This window comes from Portunus trituberculatus, chromosome 43, assembly GCF_017591435.1.
Source record: "Portunus trituberculatus isolate SZX2019 chromosome 43, ASM1759143v1, whole genome shotgun sequence".
Taxonomy (NCBI): domain Eukaryota; kingdom Metazoa; phylum Arthropoda; class Malacostraca; order Decapoda; family Portunidae; genus Portunus; species Portunus trituberculatus.
In genome coordinates, this window is record NC_059297.1 from 23,070,505 (window position 1) to 23,091,689 (window position 21,185).

General features: G+C 36.4%; 1 protein-coding gene across 2 annotated transcripts in view; it reads left to right on the forward strand.

The window, feature by feature from the left end:
- Positions 1-21,185, forward strand: part of LOC123518309 (prolyl endopeptidase-like) — a 46,852-nt gene that overhangs the window by 17,061 nt on the left and 8,606 nt on the right. For both annotated transcript variants that reach the window (XM_045279050.1, XM_045279051.1), the window contains exons 8-13: positions 2,209-2,409; positions 8,793-8,978; positions 16,939-17,201; positions 17,582-17,794; positions 18,279-18,426; positions 19,668-19,847. In XM_045279050.1, the coding sequence (XP_045134985.1) occupies positions 2,209-2,409; positions 8,793-8,978; positions 16,939-17,201; positions 17,582-17,794; positions 18,279-18,426; positions 19,668-19,847 (1,191 nt within the window). The remainder of the gene's footprint in view (positions 1-2,208; positions 2,410-8,792; positions 8,979-16,938; positions 17,202-17,581; positions 17,795-18,278; positions 18,427-19,667; positions 19,848-21,185) is intronic.

Genomic DNA, 21,185 nt, shown 5'->3' on the forward strand with positions numbered 1-21,185 from the left:
ACTATCTACCTAGTTGTTGTATGTTACAGAGTGGTATGAAACCAACTATGTGCTACATATGCTTCATGTTTTGTATTGGTTCATTATATTTTTGCACATCTGGTCAAACTGATTTGGAGATGCTAAACTTTAATGATGTCATTGCAGACAGCCCATCTCAGGCTGTATGTTGTTTAGGCTGCCAACATTCTCATGAAAGAAAACAAAGTCCTTGATAAAGAAAAATTGAAAATATTGTATGAATCATTCATTATGCAATAGGAAGTATGAGAAACTGGTATTTATGAACTTATGGAAATTAAAGAATGAGATCAGCAAATATGTGAATTAAATAAAGAAACTTAAATGCATAGGGAGAATTGTTCTTTTGTTATATTGTATGCTAGTGTCATGTTCCTTCCAGTACACAGGCCCTCTCACCACCAGGGATTCTGTAGAGAGTATGTCATGTATGAATGTGTTTGTATATATATATATATATATATATATATATATATATATATATATATATATATATATAAAATATAAAAGGGAGAATGGGTAACAAGACATGATAATGTATGCTTACATATGTATGCATATAGGTAGGGTATACTATAGTCATAATTAATCAGAAGAGTTATGAAAGTGTTATTCTTAAGTGATGTATGTGTGTGTGTGTGTGTGTGTCCTGTGTGTGTGTGTGTGTGTGTCTGTTATGAAAGTGTTATTCTTAAGTGGTGTGTGTGTGTGTGTGAGTGAGTGAGTGAGTGAGTGAGTTATGAAAGTGTTATTCTTAAGTGATGTGTGATTCACTGTTTTATCTGTGTCTCTGAGTGAGTCAGAGCTCATGAATCTTCGGATAGTGTTATTCTTAAGTGATGTGTGATTCACTGTTTTATCTGCTGCAGTCTCTGACGAGACAGCCAGACGTTACCCTACGGAACGAGCTCAGAGCTCATTATTTCCGATCTTCGGATAGGCCTGAGACCAGGCACACACCACACACCAGGACAACAAGGTCACAACTCCTCGATTTACATCCCGTACCTACTCACTGCTAGGTGAACAGGGACTACACATGAAAGGAGACACACCCAAATATCTCCACCCGGCCGGGGAATCGAACCCTGGTCCTCTGGCTTGTGAAGCCAGCGTTCTAAGTGTGTGTGTGTGTGTGTTTTCACTGTTTGATCTGCTGCAGTCTCTGACGAGACAGCCAGACGTTACCCTACGGAACGAGCTCAGAGCTCATTATTTCCGATCTTGGGATAGACCTGAGACCAGGCACACACCACACACCGGGACAACAAGGTCACAACTCCTCGATTTACATCCCGTACCTACTCACTGCTAGGTGAACAGGGGCTACGTGACCAGACACACCCAAATATCTCCACCCGGGGGGAATCGAACTCGGTCATCTGGCTTGTGAAGCCAGCGCTCTAACCACTGAGCTACCGGGCCGTGTGTGTGTGTGTGTGTGTGTGTGTGTGAGTGAGTTATGATAGTGTTATTCTTAAGTGATTTGTGTGTGTGTGTGTATGTGTGTGTGTGAATAATCAATAGTTGTTATGTACTGTAATATTTATGTATGTTTAGATGAGCCTGGCACAGGTATACTTGATCAGTAGACACTAGTACATGTATTAAGTGTTTAAATGTGAGGATTTTCACAAAATTGCATGCTTTAGATGTCTGGAGTTGTATTTGTAAACAAATGTGAGGATTCTCACAAAATTGCATGCTTTAGATGTCTGGAGTTGTATTTGAAAACTACATAATTTTCAAGCTATACTCATATTTGTTATTTGATTCATTCTTTAACTTTTATTTCTTATTTAGCAAGAGTTAGTATTTAACCTGTCAAAGTAGGTATGAGTAACTTAAAACTAATACCCTTGTTTGTTTAATGGCAAGTTAAGAATTTAACAAAATATGAATTAACTTTTTTTTCTTCTTACTGCAGTTTTGCTATACTGTACGTACATGATATTTTTTATGATTTCATCAATTAGCAATGACTGGCAGCTGAAACATTTTTTGGCAGCTGATTATAGTGAGCTATTTACAGCTTGCAGAGACCTTATTGTTAGCATAGAATGAAAAAATCTTCTGAATGGTTAGTTGATTTAGTGGAAATATAGAAGTATAACAGGACACACTTATTTATTGTGTGTGAGTTGTCAAGTAACACATTCTTCTCCCACCATCACATTGCATTGATAGTATGTGACCAACAACGGCTCGGTGTGTATCTTCCGCACCAACAAGGGCGCTCCAAACTACCGCCTGGTAAAGATTGACCTTGCCTCACCTGCCCCTGAGCACTGGGTGACACTGGTCCCAGAGCACGAGAAGGATGTACTGGACTGGGCTGCATGTGTGCACCAAGACAAGCTGGTCATCTGCTACATATCTGATGTGAAGGTGAGTGTTTCAGGTAGCCTGTGCTGCACCCTTGTACTCCTTGTCTCCTTTTCTAAATTTATTAATTTTCAATGTAACAGAGCAGTAGTCAAGGATAGTGAAATTGATAGAAAAATTATCCTCTGAGGTGGCAGTCTCCCAGGAAGAGCCTAAAGGTTTAACCAGAATTGTGTACATTTCTTCATTTATCTTCGGTAGAATGCCACTCTTGAGTATCGATTTACTGGGACTTTGCTTCTGAGTACTTTTAGGTTTATTTGTTCATTTATCTATTATTATCTTCATAGATAAGGAACTACCTAGAATGAGTATATATAAGTACCAAATATTCAGTAAACACATGACTAATTAGACTAAACAGATTAGTGTTATTACATATTATTATTATTATTATTATTATTATTGTTATTATTACTACTACTATTATTATTATTATTATTATTATTATTATTATTATTATTATTATTATTATTATTATTATTTTGCAATTATCATTATGTACTACTACTATTATTATTATTATTATTATTATTGTTATTCCATGATATATGGTTTAGAATGAGATGGAAAAATGGCAACTGGAAATACACCATTTATTGAAATAATACGCATTCATGAGGCATGAACGCTGACTTTCAACACAGCCACACATTCATGCCAGATCCTACTATTAATTACATCTTTGTGACTATTAGTGTGGGTTTGTAAGATGGAATTCCTTGGTTGTTAGAGCACAGTCAACTTGATGTCCATATAACAGGACAAAATCCATCAAAGAGGAGAAAACCTTCAAGGAAAATATCTATCTTTACTCACACAGCAGATAGGTCTGTTCTGCTGCACATTTGGGTCTGTCTGCATTAGACCTCTCTCTCTCTCTCTCTCTCTCTCTCTCTCTCTCTCTCTCTCTCTCTCTCTCTCTCTCTCTCTCTCTCTCTCTCTCTCTCTCTCTCTCTCTCTCTCTCTCTCTCTCTCTCTCTCTCTCTCTCTCTCTCTCTCTCTCTCTCTCTCTCTCTCTCTCTCTCTCTCTCTCTCTCTCTCTCTCTCTCTCTCTCTCTCTCTCTCTCTCTCTCTCTCTCTCTACACTACAGGATGTCCCGTGAGTTAAGGTACATACTATGTACTTTGAGATTTGAGAGTTCAGTCAAACTACTCCATTTATGTATGCTGTTTTTTGCTTTATTTTGTGAGGAATTAACATTGAAGATTTGTATAGCTAAAACTGCTCATCTGGCTAAGTCTCTTCCTCCCTCCCTTCCTCTTCCCTGGCTTGCTAAACACTTGAATGGTTCCACACGACATTAAGTGCTATTTTTTAGTGTACAATGCATGCAGTCAGTGCCTCAAATAAACGATTGAATTTTTGTATGTGCTAATGAAGAAAATATACAGCTAGCATACCATTAGAGTGGTTGTTAAGTCTTACTTACTTTTTTTTTTTTAACACGGTAACTCACCACAACTGTCACCATCTTAACACTCAGTCAAGTGCATCTTTTTACTACAGTAAAGATTCCTCTCGCATTCAGTGACATTAAGTATTCGATCATGATATTCATGAGATAAAATTCATGACATGATATTCATTCTTTGATGGGAATGCAGCTTAAGACAGCATCATCTGGATGACAATACAAAGCTTCACCATCAGTACAAGAATACAAATACAAATATATAAAGGGACAAGATTCAAGGAACAAAGTGCAATTTGACATAATTTATAATAAATGTTCCTGCACACAACTACACATTAGTGTATCACAAAATAAAGCAAAGCAATTTATGTGTATAGAGTATATTTAACTTAGTGTTACTTGAACTATGAAATTCCGAAGTTCATGTACAGTATGTGCCTTTGTTCTATTTTTATCTCCCTCTGGAGTAGCTTGAGAACTCACTGAACACCTCATTTATATTTTATCATTGAAATGTCAATACTTCATTTAGAAAGGTGAGACAAAATGTTTGTTAGTTCTCAGCAAATACAGAATTTTTATTTTTCGTTTCCATTATATTTGTTATTACTTATTTTATAACAGTGTTTCATGCTCTCACACCCCTACAGCAGCCATTCAGCCAGTCAGCACACTGGATATGTCACACACTTCCAAAATGCACCACAAACTGCCAACTCAGGATTGAGCCTGACACAACACTGTCATCCAACCAAGTAAAATTTCTTCACATCATATTGACTTTCATTCTTGAAAAGATGAATTGGAAACATGGATGCTAGGGCTGGGCAGGACTCAATTGCAAGATTCAAATTATGCAGGAGTCAGGAGTATGATATAGAATGAAAATTTCACTTGAAAAGAACATTTGTCAAATATTACCGTAAGTTGTGAAATAGTACTTGATAATAATATTGATTAGCTAAATAAACAAATTCCAAAAAGATTGTGTTGAATAGTGTATTTCTACTGATGATGCTAATCAAAATTAAATTGCTGCCAAACTTTCCTTCTTTTAATTAGAAGCTGTTTGGTTAATTTGTCGTGCTGTGGTGTCAATCTAGTTGTTATACTGGTCATGCTGGTTTTGAGGTTTCAGTAGACTCCAAGCTGCCAAGGAGAAATAAGATGTGGTAATGGATTACTGGGATATATACAGAGATATTGTGGATAGTTGTGCATAAAGTAAGTTGACCTTCATACCTTGAACTTTCCTTCATTGAAATACTGGCAAATTTTATCTTTTAGATGAAATGTATTTTCAAGGATATTCTGCAAAATCTGCATATCTCTGTTTGAACCCATGAGCTGCGAACAGTTTAAAGATAGAATTAAACTTCTGTTCTAAGATGTAGCTTAGTGGCCATATGAGGCAGAACTTCAACAAGGAACTTCATACATAGAGTTTATCTCACCAGCACTGGTTGCTTGCTTGATGTGCAAAGACCTGCTATGGAATTCACTAGGCCAAAGTTTAGGTGGGACTCCACAGGCAAATTGGCAAATTCTAATCACCTCACTGTTGAGATGAATATCATGTAGTTGGTGAATGTTTAATCATCCTATGGATCCACTAATTACCTCATTTCCAATCCCTGATATCTCCCAGGCCATGATGTCAGATACACAGACATTAATAATATTGGCTCCTGCCCGGCTCTAATGGGTGCTGGTTATATTACAATACATATAGGAGTATATGCTGCTCATTTTATTAGATAGCTCTTCATTTATCTTCATTTTCATTATTTTTTTTAAGTGGCATGTGCTTTCCTTTTTTATATTTATGCCTTTCACTTCTAGTGATTTAAACTTTTCTGCAGGGGACACTGGTTTCAGTTACAACTGTTCTTGGGGAATCTTTTAATTTGAGGATGACTTAATAAAGTGTTTTATTTTTCTATTTTCCTTTTTTGTATTTTTATTAATTTATTCATTCACTTTCACAAATAATTGGTTGTTTCACATGAAGCTCATGTTATTCTCTCACTGTCTTACTAGAAGCTCCACTTACTCCATTGAAAATTTCATATGACTCTTCCCCTTATTAGATAGAAATGTGGTGGTGTTGGTGGTGGTGGAGGTGTATGATAGATGGTGGTGGTATGCTAGCTTGATTTTGCTTTGATTCTTATACTTTTTGTAGATATGTAAGAGAGCCATTTGAAATATTTGAGTGACTTGTATACAAGATACTGCTCTTTTCCTTATTTTTATATTTATTTTTATTGATTTTGTTTATTTTTATAATGTTTTTATTCTTGGAGTCTAAAACTTAAGGCTTTCTTCCTTGAAGATTTGTTGGCATATTTCTTGGATGCTAGAATCATTGACCAATCTGTGGTGATTCAGGCATGATACTTTGAATGACATCATACTATCCTTAGTGCATCCAGATACACTCTCAAAGGCAGGGTTGATTGCAAAATGTGGATGACCTTCAGTCCCCTCAGTGATTAAAAAAAGTATCCTGCTACTTAAGGGCTTTAAGGGACATTGTGTGCTTATTACCTGGTGATATTAGAAAACTTGTAGATTGGTTTGCACTGGGAACTGTTGTATCAGAGTGGTTTAGTTCTGATTACTAATACTTGTAAGTGTTATATAGTTAAGTATCTGGTAGAGACTGCAGAATAAATATAAGCAATCAAAAGTTATGATAGAGACTAGTATGAAGGAATGGTGTCTGATTAATTGCAGCCAAAAAGAAGGATATGGATGGTAATTTTGTCTTTGGGCTTTTTTATGTAAGAGAGGAGGACTGGCCAAGGGTAACAAAAGAATATAAAGAAAAAAGCCACTCAGTCACCAGTTTCCTTGCAGAGCTGATAGAATTAGTCAAAGGACAGGGACAAATGTCTTGAGACCTCCCTCTTAAATGAAGTCAAGTCATAGAGAGTTGGAAGTACAGACACAGGCAGGGATTTCCAGAGTTTACCAGAGAAAGGTATGAAAATTTGAGAGTAATGGTGAACTCTTGCTTTAGAGTTGGACAGAATATGGGTGAGAGGAAGAAGAAAGCCTTGTAAAGTGAGGCCACAGGAGGGAGGGAAGCATGCTGATAAGAAAATCAGAAGAGCATGAAAATAACAGTAAAAGATAGCAAGAGATGCAACATTCCGGCAGTGAGAAAGAGGCTGAAGACTGTCAGAGGAAGGGAATTGATGAGACAAAAAGGTTTTGATTCCACCCTATCTAATAGAATTGTGTGATTGGAATCCCTCCAAACATGCATACATGGGCAGATGAGGCCCTTGTACAAAGTTAGCAATTGGCAAGGTGAGAAAACTGGTAGAAATGCCTCAGAACACCTAATTTCATAGAAGTTCATAGTAGAGTCATCAATACTATCATTACTGGCATCACTCACCAATCCCTCCATGACCAGCATAAAACAGTCTATGTGGAAGACTTCCTATTGATTCAGAGGGCGTTTAAACACTTTTATCCTGATATCACTCAATTGCCATTGTTGAAAACACTTTCACAGCACTGAATAACCTGAAACACATAAAAACAGCAAACAAACAAAAGCATTTTTACATTGCAGCAGCACAACATCTTATCCAAACACAGACAATAGGGGAGGGCAGTCTCAGCCAATCAGTGACATGCCCAGCCTCCACACCCAGTGCATTGATTGGAGAAACTCCCGCAAGAAATGTCCCCTCTTTTGTGTCAGTTTTTCACCTACTCGGAGCAGCTGAGTTGGACATATGGTCGATCATTATCCTCTAGAAATATAGATTTTAACATTACTTCCACTACCCAAATGGGAATATTTCCAGGTCAACAGGTGGCAGCATACTTTGGCTACCATTTTCTGTAAAAATAAGAGTTAGAAAAATCTGTCGCTAGTTCCCTTAGGTACAGAGGGCCTTATATAATGAAATTATTTTATGCTTGTGTTGAAATACACTGTATGAGTATTTTTTAAGGTGAGACAGTTTTTACTACCATCTTGTATTTACTTATTTTTTATGATTTACTTTGATTGTTTTTGTATTAGAAAATAATGTTTAATGTCTTCACTCTGGGCAACAGAAAATGGCTCATGGCACCATATCCAGGGGGTTGGGGAGATACCTGACTCAGAAGCAGCTCTCTCTCTCTCTCTCTCTCTCTCTCTCTCTCTCTCTCTCTCTCTCTCTCTCTCTCTCTCTCTCTCTCTCTCCAGAAATTACAGAAATAGTGATTATAGTAAGTGATTTTTCATAAAAGGTATGTACAATAAGAAATAAGCCCATGCAAATTTTAGAAGAAAAAAATATAGTCTGCCTTCTCAAGGCCATTTTCTGAAGATGACATGAATTTTTTTTTTTTTTTTTTTTTATGGTAAACTGATCTATTGGTACCATTAAAAAATGTAAATAAATAAAATAGTTATTTCCAGCATGGTGCATCAGTACTTATCCTGATGTAAGAGGGTCATACACCTTTGTAATAATGTTGAAAATCAAGTATGCGATTGTATCATATACAAGCTACATTCTGAGAGAGCTCGTGCAGTATCTGAGAAAGGAAACACACCATCCTAGCAGAAGCTGCCATGATGCAATAATGCGCATCATCAGATATGTCATGAGTGCTCTGATGATGTAAAATATGCATCAGTGTGTTGAAGGGGTCAAGATTGATTGATTAATTGTGTAGAGTGTGAAGGAAGGTGCTGTGACCATGCTCATATTACACTGCAAGTAAATTTGTGTGTGAAGAAATTTACTATGCAAAATATTATTTTTTCCAACTTTGTTTTACAGTTTATTTGAATATTATGTTATCAACTGTTGTTGCTTAGTTTGCTATAATCACATTGCTATAGCTGACATGCATATCATTATGATGATTATGATGACTACAACTCTATTTGATTACCAGAAACAATATAGTAATGAATATGATTATCATCCTTTCATCTCTTCCTTCCAGAGTGTCTTACAACTACACAGCCTTGACACTGGGGAGTTGCTGATGAGATTACCGCTTGACATGGGTACCATCAGTGGCTATTCAGGCAAGAGGCACCACTCAGAGATGTTTTACCAGTTTACCTCCTTCCTGTCACCAGGCGTCATCTACCACCTTGACTTGACCCAGAACCCCCTCAAGCCAAAAGTAAGTGTGTGTGTGTATGTGTGTGTGTGTGTGTGTGTGTGTGTGTGTGTGTGTGTGTGTGTGTGTGTGTGTGTAATTCATCTCGGTCGCCTGCTGGTCACCCAGCCAGTCTTCCCCATTACAGGAGTGAGCTCAGAGCTCATAGACTGATCTTCGGGTAGGACAGAGACCACAACACACTCCACACACCGGGAAAGCGAGGCCACAACCCCTCAAGTTACATCCCCATCCCGTACCTATTTACTGCTAGGTGAACAGGGGCCACACATTAAGAGGCTTGCCCATTTGCCTCGCCGCCCCGGGATTCGAACCCGGCCCTCTCGATTGTGAGTCGAGCGTGCTAACCACTACACTATGCGGTGTGTGTGTGTGTGTGTGCAGTGGAGACTCAATACTCAAACTTACCGTAATTAGTTTTAAATGGCTGTTCAAGTATTAAAAAGTTCAACTATTGATACCTATAAATCAGGTAATTCGTTCTAATCTTAGCAAAACCTCAAGTTTCTAAAAATTTCAATGTATTTTTTTTTTTTGCAATTTTGATTTGTACATACCATAAGTGAAGGCTGGTGATGGATAACTTAGAAGAGGAGGGGAGAAGGGTGGAGAGGAGGAAGGAGGTCACCGGAGGATGAGTCACCATCCATGAAACGTCTTTGTAACTTTTCTCCTGGTGTGATTCCTGTGAATCTACTAATGGAGTGCTGTGGTTCACTAACACTTGCACTCTCACCAGATACTTTATTTTCATCACCAATAAGTCTCTTTGGTGCCATCGCAAGTTTCTAAATGAAAAACTACAAACAGAACACAAAAGAATGTTGTTTTTGTCAAGACTGCGGCAGGACTAAGGATGCGCACTGGCATTCGGTATACCAGTATTACCAGTATTACCAGTAATACGGTATTAGAACAGTACAGTGGCAGCTGCGAGAAGGGAGATGACAGAGCTTTATATACGACCAAATGTGCAGCCGTTTGGTTACCAGATATTTTCACCACTAATAAGTCTTTGGTGTTAATGTAAGTTTATAAATGAAAAACTACAGATAGAATGCAGGAGAATATTATTTTGATGACTGTGGCAGCACAAGTCACAACTGGCGGAGGGGGAAGGGGACATCAGGGAGCCTTTGGTTACAACCACGTGTGTGGACATTTGACTATCAGGTATTTTTTTGAGTATTAAATTGAACTTTTGCGTTCGAGTATTGAAAAGTTTGACTATATAGACATTCAAGTATTGAATCTTCACTGTATTTACCTAGTTGTATATTACAGGGTTCGAGTGGTGTTCATAGTGACATGTCTCCACACCTACATATCGCTTGTTTGCGACGTCGTCATAACTCAAAAATAGCAATTTTTCAGGAGAGCCATTTTAAATAATTAAAACACTCCCAATATTGTGAATAGTCCCAAAAGACCGTAGTTGGAACATTTTTGAAACATCAAATAGTCCTCTAAAGTTTATAGAAACTGAAATGATTATATCTTTACTAAATCAAACATTATTTAAACTTTTATAATGTTTTTTTTTTTTAATATGACGTTCTTCATAAAAAATTTGTTAACTTCTCACGTATTATTTTGTTTTGTGCCATTATTGAAAGGAAAATAATGACCAATATGTTACTTAATTATGTATTGTTCATTGCTTATGACTGTGACAAGATTGATGATAATACATTAATTTCCTATTACAAAAATAATAGATACTTCCTAATAAATGAAAGATAGACTGTAAAAAAAAATATTATTAAAAACATTCTTATGAAAATAATATATTCTTCCTAATAAATGAAAGATATAGACTGTAACACACAAAAAAAAAAAAAAAATCCTTATGAAAATAATAGATTGTTCCTAATAAATGAAAGATAGACTGTAAAAAAAAAAAAAAATTATTAAAAAAAAAAAAAACATCCTTGTGAACATAATAGATTCTTCCTAATTATTATTTCTTTCAAATATAAAAAACATCCTTATGAACATAATAGATTCTTCCTAATTATCATTTCTTTCAAATATACCTAAGGAATTAGACCACCCAAAAATTTTCAAATAAATGAAAGATGGACTGTATAATAAAAAAAAAAAAAAAAAAAAAAATATATATATATATATATATATATATATATATATATATATATATATATATATATATATATCATTCATCCATTTATCAAAATAATATGTACACCTAAGGAATTAACATACAACAAAACTTAATATCGTAATTGGCATACTAAATTTGTATTTTAAGTCATTTCATTAAGATTGATTTCATTTACAGTTCTTCATAAAATTTATGATGGCATCGTGGAATCAGATTTTTATTACAAAGGTCCATCAAGTCTTTTTTCTTGTTAGCAGGCAATGCAACTTTGCTGGAGTAACATGGCAATAAGTCATTAATGGAGGTGGCTTTATTTGAGTTTTTCAAAATTTTAAGTTCCTTATAGTCTGAACCATAGGAATGTTTACAAAAAACTGACAATGGTGACTGTTTTTCAAATTTCATTACTTTAACTTCAGCGAGTTGAAGAGTCTTGCAATTGATAGGTCCCATTTCAGTAGCTATAGACTTGATGTTCAAGAAATCTTTGTAACAAAGTTCTTTTACTACGAAAAGCTGTCCTTTCTTTTTAGCGGTTCGAATTGCCGTTACATAAGTTTCCGGCACATAAATGGGTCCACTTTTCAAAATTCTCTATTTTTCTTTCAGTTAGGGAATGGGCAGAGTCACCCTCGTTTTAGGTATGCCCTTTGATTAGAAACTTGTGTGTTATTGAAGTTATATTTGATAAGTTGTTTACTGCATAAAGGTAAAGTGCCATCATGAACTTATTTTTCTGTTGGCCAGAACAGTTATCTGAGTAAAAAATGATGTCAGTTTCTCCTGCTTCACACAAGGTTTTAATGTAATCGAGAACACAGGTCCCAATTTTGTTAACCCCACGTTGGCCATTAGTTTCGTTCCAGACATAGCAATTACATGAGTTTGTTTTAGCATTGTAAATAGTAAAATTTTAAACATTCATCTTTGAATTGTAATAAAAAATTGAAATGTCCCCTTTTGGTATCTGCATTACAGTCTGAAGGTCGTAAACAGCAACAACTGCATCACTCTCAGTTTTATCTTTATGTTTTTCATTTCTTGACATTTCTTTTTCTTTGTGGTGATTTTTATAGCTTCCTTGAAGGCGCTCTTTCTCTTCATTCTCCGCATCATGATAAGATGAGCAAACATCGCATTGATCTTTTTTGGGAACAAAATATGAAATATTATACTCTGTTGTAAAAATGCGATAAAACAGAGTGTAATTGGCATAAGGTACCTTTTGTTGTTTTGACTTCTCAACATAATCGCGATGAATTTCTGCAATGGTTTTAGAGCCGCATATGAATGTCCTACTTGATGTAGCTCTCGTATAGTGACTCTCTATCTGAGGGATAGACTCAATATGTGCCTTGACGCCTTTCCTAATTTTGGGATCAACAGTTGCTTGATTACTATGTTGGCCTCTCTTATCAGGTTCCATAAGAACATCAGCAACTCTGTTTTCCTTTGCTAAAGCTGTTCTTATTGGCCGGTCATTGATATCAAGTGTGTTTGCAAACACGAATTTCATTCTGACCAACCATGAAGTGAAAAGAACTGTTATTATTCCTAGGTTGATGGTTGCCTCTCACGAACATACCTGTATTTAGGTCTAACAGTTTTAATGCAGTTTGAAATGAACTGCCACAGTTGAGTAATGTCTCCTAATGCCCAATAAGAGTCAAAGAGTTTTTGCCTTTCTTCGTCATTTATCTGTTCTGAACATTTAATTCGACATTTATTTCCACATGGCGGTTTCATTTTCCTTTCTGGTCTTATTTTCTTATTTTTGCTTACATAAGCCTTTCCAGAGTTCCTTAATTTTTTCGCTTCTTGTTTCTTCCATTGACTCAGGTGCTGTTTACGTTTACGTCCCTTTTGTGGACTAACTAGTACAGGAATTTTATCAACTGCTTCCTTCTCTTCAAGGTTAAAACTCTCTTCTTCCTCTTTGCTTGGGATATAGTCCTTATCTTTCACGGAATCATCTGTGTCAATATCTTCAGTTTCTGAGTCACTACTAGAAGACGAGTCACTACTAGAAGAAGACTTCCTGTTATTTGAAGCAGAGCTTGCATCCGTAATGCTTGCTGATGGGAGCAGATGGTCATCATTGATTTAAGGGTCAACAGCAACAAATGGGTCAAAAATGTGATTTTTGTTTTTTGTGTTAAAATGCTCTATGGTATGTAAGACAGCATGTGTCAATTTTTTGTAGTTTGGGGGGGAACTATAAATTCCTCAAATGGGGGTCCAAAATTTTAACAATGAGAAGCAAGAAATCTGAAAATTTTACTTTATTTTGCATTTCTGAAAAGTTGTATTTTTAAACTTCAAATCCCTACTCCTCTGAAAGTTTTGATTGTCGAAATAGTTTTCATCAAAATCGGCCCATTGAAAAAAAAAAAAAAAAAAAATAGGCATACCTCCCACCTTAAAGCAAATTATATAGAAATAGAATCAAGGTTATGATAGTATTTACCTGTACTATTTTCCTCAGGGTTTTCTTCACTGTTTTGCTTAGCCTTTAATGCTAATTCTAGCATCATTTTTCCTCTACATGACATGGTACCTATTTAATCTGAAAAAAATATGACATTTATGAATACCATGTTTTGGTGCAACAATGTCACCAATATAAATAATACACTACCTTTTTGAATTTTTCGCTAGATTTTCAAATAACAATAACAATTTAAGTTAAACAAAAAATGTGCTGCTCTAATACGAGGTAATGTTTGTAACAATACTTTCATAACTCAAATACAACACCTATTATTTACAGTTTTTTTTTCAAATAATGACACATTTTGAATTAGGATGTAAAACATAGAATTGTTTGTTTTTACCAATAATGACACATTTTGAATTAGGACGTAAAACATAGAATTGTTTGTTTTTACCAATAATGACACATTTTGAATTATGACGTAAAACATAGAATTGTTTGTTTTTACCAATAATGACACATTTTGAATTATGACGTAAAACATAGAGCTGTATGTTCGCAGACAAAACATATTACATACATCAAAATAACACTTTATTGCATGAAACATAACTCATAAGTTCAGTACTTACATTTTGTAGCAACATAGTTCTAATTAAAAATATGACACTCTAAATGAGAGCGTGAGTGTAGTTACCCCAACGATGGTCACAGCACAACTGACATGTAATGTTCTTCACGCAAACAAGTTGGTACATATTATGTTATGTTGTTAGGACATGTAGCGCCTCTAACGGTCAATTTTTTTAGCTACAATTATGACACTTTTGGCAAAATAATCCATATGTCCATATGGATAACTCAAAAATCAATTTTTTTGAGTTATGACGTTGTCGCAAACGAGCGATATATCCAACTTTTCCTTAAATTTGTGCACACTTTTTTTTGCTACAATCTCTTCACTGAATCCATTCCCCGTCTGTTAAGTCGTCTTATCATCTGATTTAAGATATTTCCCTTTATTCCTCTTATGTACTCTATTTTCCATAGAAATCTTTTATGTGGCACTCTGTTGAAAGTCTTTTCAGTATCTAGACACACCATGTCAACCCATCCATCTCTCCCTTGTACTTCATCTGTTACTCATGTAAAAAAAAAAGCTTAGTAATTTTGTTATGCATGATCTTCCTTTTCTGAATCCAAATTGGGAGTTATAATTTCATTTCCCTCTAGATATTCTAACCATTTTTCTTTAATAATAATTCCACAGATCTTTCCCACAACACTAGTTAGTGACACTAGTCTATAATTTAGGGGCTCAGTCTTTTTTCCTCCTTTGTATATCAGGACTATATTTGCTCTTTTCTATTCCTTTGTTACCTTCCTTTCCATTAGAGAGTTTTTGATTACATCCCAAATTGGTTCCACCAGTTGTTCTCTACATTCTCTCAAGTATTCATCTTGACACTCCATCTGGCCCCTTTGCCTTTCTTACATCCACCTTTTCTAGTAGTTCTCTAATTTTTTGTTTTTGCACCACAATGTTTCTGAATCCTTCCTGTGTTGCTTAGTTGCTTGGCTCTATGAACTCTCCCTCTTCATTAAATACTGATTTAAAGCTCTCATTCATAACTTCACTCATTTCTTCTGGTGTTTTATGTATCCTATTTCCCATAATTAACTTAGTGATGATCTCTGTTTGTCATTTTTCCATTTATATACTTAATAAAAAGCTTGGTTCCTCCTCACATCTTTTCACTACATCCTTTTCAAAATTTCCCTCCTCCTCCATTCTTAGCTGAATTACACCTGAATTGCACCTTGCTTGGCCAAACTCTTCAAACTCTGTCCACTTCTGGCTTTCTTTCTTACTGAAAGTTTACCTACATTCAACCTGTTCCTAAAAAGGGTAACCATTCCAATCCTTTTATTTTATTTTATTTTATTATTTGTTTATTTTTTTTATTCATCCTCAATAGGAAGATTCGTAAACATCTGTCTCCACCATTTTCAATCTGATCAACAGTATGGCTTCCGTCAGGGTCACTCTACTGGTGATCTTCTGGCTTTCCTTACTGTGTCTTGGTCATCTTTTAGAAATTTTGATGAAACTTTTGCTGCCACATTAGGCATATGAAAAGATTTTGATAGAGTCTGGCACAAAGGTTTGATCTCAAAACTATCCTCCTACAATTTCTATCCTTTTCTCTGCAACTTTATCTCAAGTTTCCTCTCCTATCGTTCTATTGCTGCTGTAGTAGACGGCCACTGTTTTTCTAAATCTATCAACAGTGGTTTTCCTCAGGGTTCTGTCCTGTCATGCACTCTCTTCCTATTATTCATTAATGATCTTAACCAAACTTCTTGCCTTATCCACTCTTATGCTGATGATACCATCCTGCACTTTTCTACATCTTTTCAGAGACGACCAACCCTTCAGGAAGTAAACAGATCACGCAAGGATGCCACAGAACACCTAATTTCTGATCTTTCTAATAGTATTTCTGATTGGGGCAGGGAAAACTTAGTAGTGTTCAATGCCTCAAAAACTCAATTCCTCCATCTATCAACTTGACACAACCTTCCAGACAATGACACTCAACTGTCCCCTCTTCTACACTGAATATCCTCGGTCTGTCCTTTACACATAATCTAAACTGGAAACTTCACATCTCATGTCTTGCTAAAACAGGTTCTATGAAGTTAGGCTTTCTGAGGTGTCTTTGCTAGTTTTTCTCACCTCCCCAACTGCTAACTCTGTTAAAGGGCCTTATCCACCCTTGTATGGAGTACTCTTTGCACGTTTGGGGGGTTCCACTCAGAGCTTTATTAGACAGAGTGGAATCAAAAGCTTTTTGTCTCATCCATTCCCCTCCTCTAACTGACTGTTTTCAGCCTCTTTCTCACTGCCAGAATGTTGCATCTTTTGCCATCTTTTATCTCTATTTTCATGCTAACTGTTCTACTGATTTTGCTAACTGCATGCCTCCCCTCCTCCCATGGCCTCACTGCACAAAGCTTTCCTCTTCCTCTCACCTCTATTCTGTCCAACTCTCTAATGCAAGAGTAAACCAGTACTCTTAGTCTTTAATGCCTTTCTCTGATAAACTCTGGAATTCCCTGCTTATGTCTGTATTTCCAACTTCCTATGACTTGACTTCATTCAAGAGGGAGGTTTCAAGACATTTTGTCCCTATTATTTATATCCTTTGGCTAATTCTATCAGCTCTGTAAGGAGACTGGCAACTGAGTTTTGTTGCCCTTGGCCAGTCCTTCTCTCTTTCATAAAATAAAAAAAAACTTTAGCTTCACGTCTCCCAGTGAACAGTTTATATATCTATATTGTCATATCTATTCACACGGTCCAAGAAATCACTCAGTCACACTCTTTTTTTTACTCCATCCAGGTCTTCCGAGAAATAAAAATTGATGGCTTTGACCCGTCAGAGTTTGAGACACGACAGATTTTCTATCCAAGCAAGGATGGCACACAAATTCCCATGTTCCTGGTACACAGAAAAGATCTGGCCAGTGGAGGAGATGCACCAACACTGCTCTATGGTTATGGTGGCTTTAACATCAGCATCCAGCCCTATTTCAGCATCTCACGTGTTGTCTTCCTGCAGCTCTTCAAGGGCATAGTGGCTGTGCCTAATATCAGAGGAGGAGGGTGAGTGGTGCCCTTCTTTGGTGTATGTTTTGTTTCATTGTAAGAGGGATTAGCAAGTTTTATGTTGTTTTATGGACAGTTTTTTTTTTTTTTTTATTCTTTTTTATTATATTTTGTTACCATAAGCTGCATGTACTGGATATTCTAATGTATATTGTATTTGTTCTTTCCAAGTGTATATAGCATTGATACATAAGGATGGTGAAACCAGTTGGATTTATTTCTTTAGGAATCAACGTAATCATCTTTCCACATGACAATTTGTTTGGTAGATATTTGAAATATTTTGTCCCTGTATTTAATGCTAAGTTTTGATGCCATCTGTGGCCATTGTTTTGTCAAGATAAGGATTATAATAATCTCGCCAACATTATTCACAGTGAATATGGAGAGGGATGGCACAACTCAGGTCGTCTCCTCAACAAGCAGAATGTTTTTGATGACTTCCATGCAGCAGCGGAATATCTGGTGCGTGAGAAGCTGACCAAGCCCTCACATCTCATCATCCAGGGTGCTTCCAATGGTGGCCTGCTGGTGGGAGCTTCCATGAACCAGCGACCAGACCTGTTTGGGGCTGCCATTGCCCAAGTTGGGTAAGACTGACAGACAGACAAGATAGTTTGAATTCCTTTTACAGTGGACTTATGAATAGCTTAACTTTAAAGTGTTCTGAGACACAACTTGTCACTTGGATAGTTTTTTTTTTTTTTTTTTTTTTTCTCTCTCTCTCTCTCTCTTGGCACTTGGCACAGCAAATTCTACAAAAAATTTCAGTGTCCCTCATTTTACTTACTCACTTCGTGTGTTTCTATACATATCTTATTTATAAATACATTTGAGAGAGAGAGAGAGAGAGAGAGAGAGAGAGAGAGAGAGAATTGTAGCTGTGTTATAACCTGTGACTTGAACAGGAGTTGACAAAAAGTTTGTATAACAAAAGGTTAGCAAAGGAAAAAATGTATATTTAAGCATTATTTATTTCTTGATTTCTTTCTCTTGTCTATATATTTTGACATTTTTGCTCATGATTCATGTGCATTCACATCACAGTCTACCAGTGCATGTTTTGGTTTGCAGAGTGATGGACATGCTACGGTTCCACAAATTCACCATTGGGTATGCCTGGTGTTCTGACTATGGCAATCCTGATGAGAAGGAACATTTTGAAAATGTGTACAAGTTTTCACCACTCCACAACATAAAAGTCCCCCCACCAGGCACACAGGTTTGTGTGTGTGTGTGTGTGTGTGTGTGTGTGTGTGTGTGTGTGTGTGTGTGTGTGTGTGTGTAAGACTTACCTTTTATTGATAACTATGAAAGGGAAACCACAACTAGGTAAAAGTGAATAGCTAATTATGTTTTTTTCATATGAGACAGTATATTGGAGGAAGTAATGCATGAAATTATGATTACTATAATGAACGCCATAGAATACCAGGACATGTTATGGATATGATGGAAATGGACAAATACACTTTTACTCATTGTATAAAAATCACTTAGTTTGCGAATATTTTTTCCACTAAGATATTACAAGTATCATACTAAGGACATTTGATGCCTGAAAGTGGGATGCAAATAACAGTGTCATTCACTGTGCATGGGTAAGATATTTCCTTGCAATAGCTGGCTCATCTTAATAATAATGAGAGTCTGGGAATGCCAAAGCATGAGAGCACAAGTGTGAGGCAACACCTCTGATAGTGTATAGTACATGTGATCATGTGACCATGAGATCAGTCCTATTTCACAATGACATGGAGATAGGTAGAGTTCTTTAGCAGGGTATTATGGCCTTTATTGCTTAGCTTGTGCAATTTCTTGTTAAAGCCCTTTAGGCTAGACTTTTGGATTTGATTTTAGTGCCTTGACAGAATGCTTCAGCTTGTCCTATTACACACGATTATTATAAACAGGCAAAAAAGAAAAGTTTTTAAGGCTATAGATTTGATGTACTAAACTAAGGCTTTAAAATCACTGTGAACAAAAATATAACTAACAATTATATGAGTGCAATGTAAAATTAGCTACTTCATGTTGGCCATATGTTTGTATAATACCCTGGTCTAGACTTTAGGAGATTCCCTGGACAAAGCACCATACACTCACTCATAAACGTCATTCACACATGTAGCCCTTTTCACACTACAGGTGGAAAGTGATTGTTTGTTACTTTATGAAATTTTAGCTTGCAATGAAAATTATTGATCATATTCTTTCATAGGATGTTGCAATAACATAAAAATTAACTATTTAGAGTTTTTTCTTTTTTTTAATGAAGCTGAACAGAAATACATGACAGTAAGAGAGAGATTTTATTTAAAATTTTTGAAAAGAAGAAAAAATGGAATTAATTTTTAGAAATGGTGGCCAGTACAAGTTTATATTAAGAAATGTATTTAGATGATTAGGAAACACATTAATGTAATATCTTGTACTGAATTGTGGCTATCTTTCTCCCTTTAGTATCCTGCCACACTACTATTCACTGCTGACCATGATGACCGAGTAGTGCCATTGCACTCCTTCAAGTTTATTTCTGAGCTGCAGTACCGTGTGGGTTGCCTCTCATGTCAGAAAAATCCCCTTCTTATCCGTATCGAGACCAAGGCAGGACATGGAGGAGGCAAACCCACAACCAAAGTGGTGAGTATCACCGAAAATTGCTTGACAAATATACCATTTTCACACACAGAGAGATGTTAAAAAATATAGGTTCCCACAAAGATGTGTTAAGACGTAGAATAGTTTGAGTGAAGAAGTGGTGTCAGCAACGAGTGTGCATAGTTTTAAAGAAAAATTGGATAAGTGTAGATATGGAGACAGGGCCACAGGAGCATAAAGCCCAGGCCCTGGAAAACTACAACTAGGTAAATATGACTAGGTAAACACACACACACACACACACACACACACACACACACACACACACACACACACACACACACACACACACACACACACACACACACACACACACACACACACACACACACACACACACACACACACACACACACACACACACACACACACACACACACACACACACACACACACACACACAGACACACACACACACACACACACACACACACACACAGACACACACACACACACACACACACACACACAGACACACACACACACACACAGACACACACACAGACACACACACACACACACACACACACACACACACACACACACACACACACACACACACACACACACACACACACACACTAATAAATAACTCCCAATTTGGTTTCAGAAAAGGAAGATCATGCATAACAAATTTACTAAGCTTTTACACAAGAGTAATAGATGAAGTACAAGGGAGAGATGGATGGGTTGACATGGTGTATCTAGATATTAAGAAGGGTTTCGATAGAGTGCCACATAGAAGACTTCTATGGAAAATAGAACACATGGTTGGAATAAAGGGAAATATCTTAAAGTGGATGAGACTACTTAACAGATTGGGAAATGAGTACAATGATAAGAGATACCCCATCAAATCAAGCTGGAACACATTTACCACTGGAGTACCACAGGGTTTGGTGCTGGCTCCAATTATGTTCCAAGTACATATCAGCGATATACAAGAAGGTTTGAGTAGCGATATAAATTTGTTTGCAGATGATGCGAAGCTTTTGAGAGTAATAAGGAACATCCTTCCTAAAAAGGGTGACTGTTCTAATCCCTCAAACTACTGTCCTGTAGCTTTAATTTCTTGCTTGTCTAAAGTTTTTGAATCTCCTCAATAGGAAGATTCTTAAAACATCTGTCACTTTACAATCTTCTATCTGATCACCAGTATGGCTTCCATCTAGGTTGCTCTACTGGTGATCTGACATTCCTTACTGAGTCTTGGTCATCCTTTTTTAGAGGTTTCAGTGAAACTTTGCTGTTGCATTAGACATATCAAAAGCTTTTGATAGAGTCTGGCACAAAGTATTGATTTTAATAACTGCCCTCTTA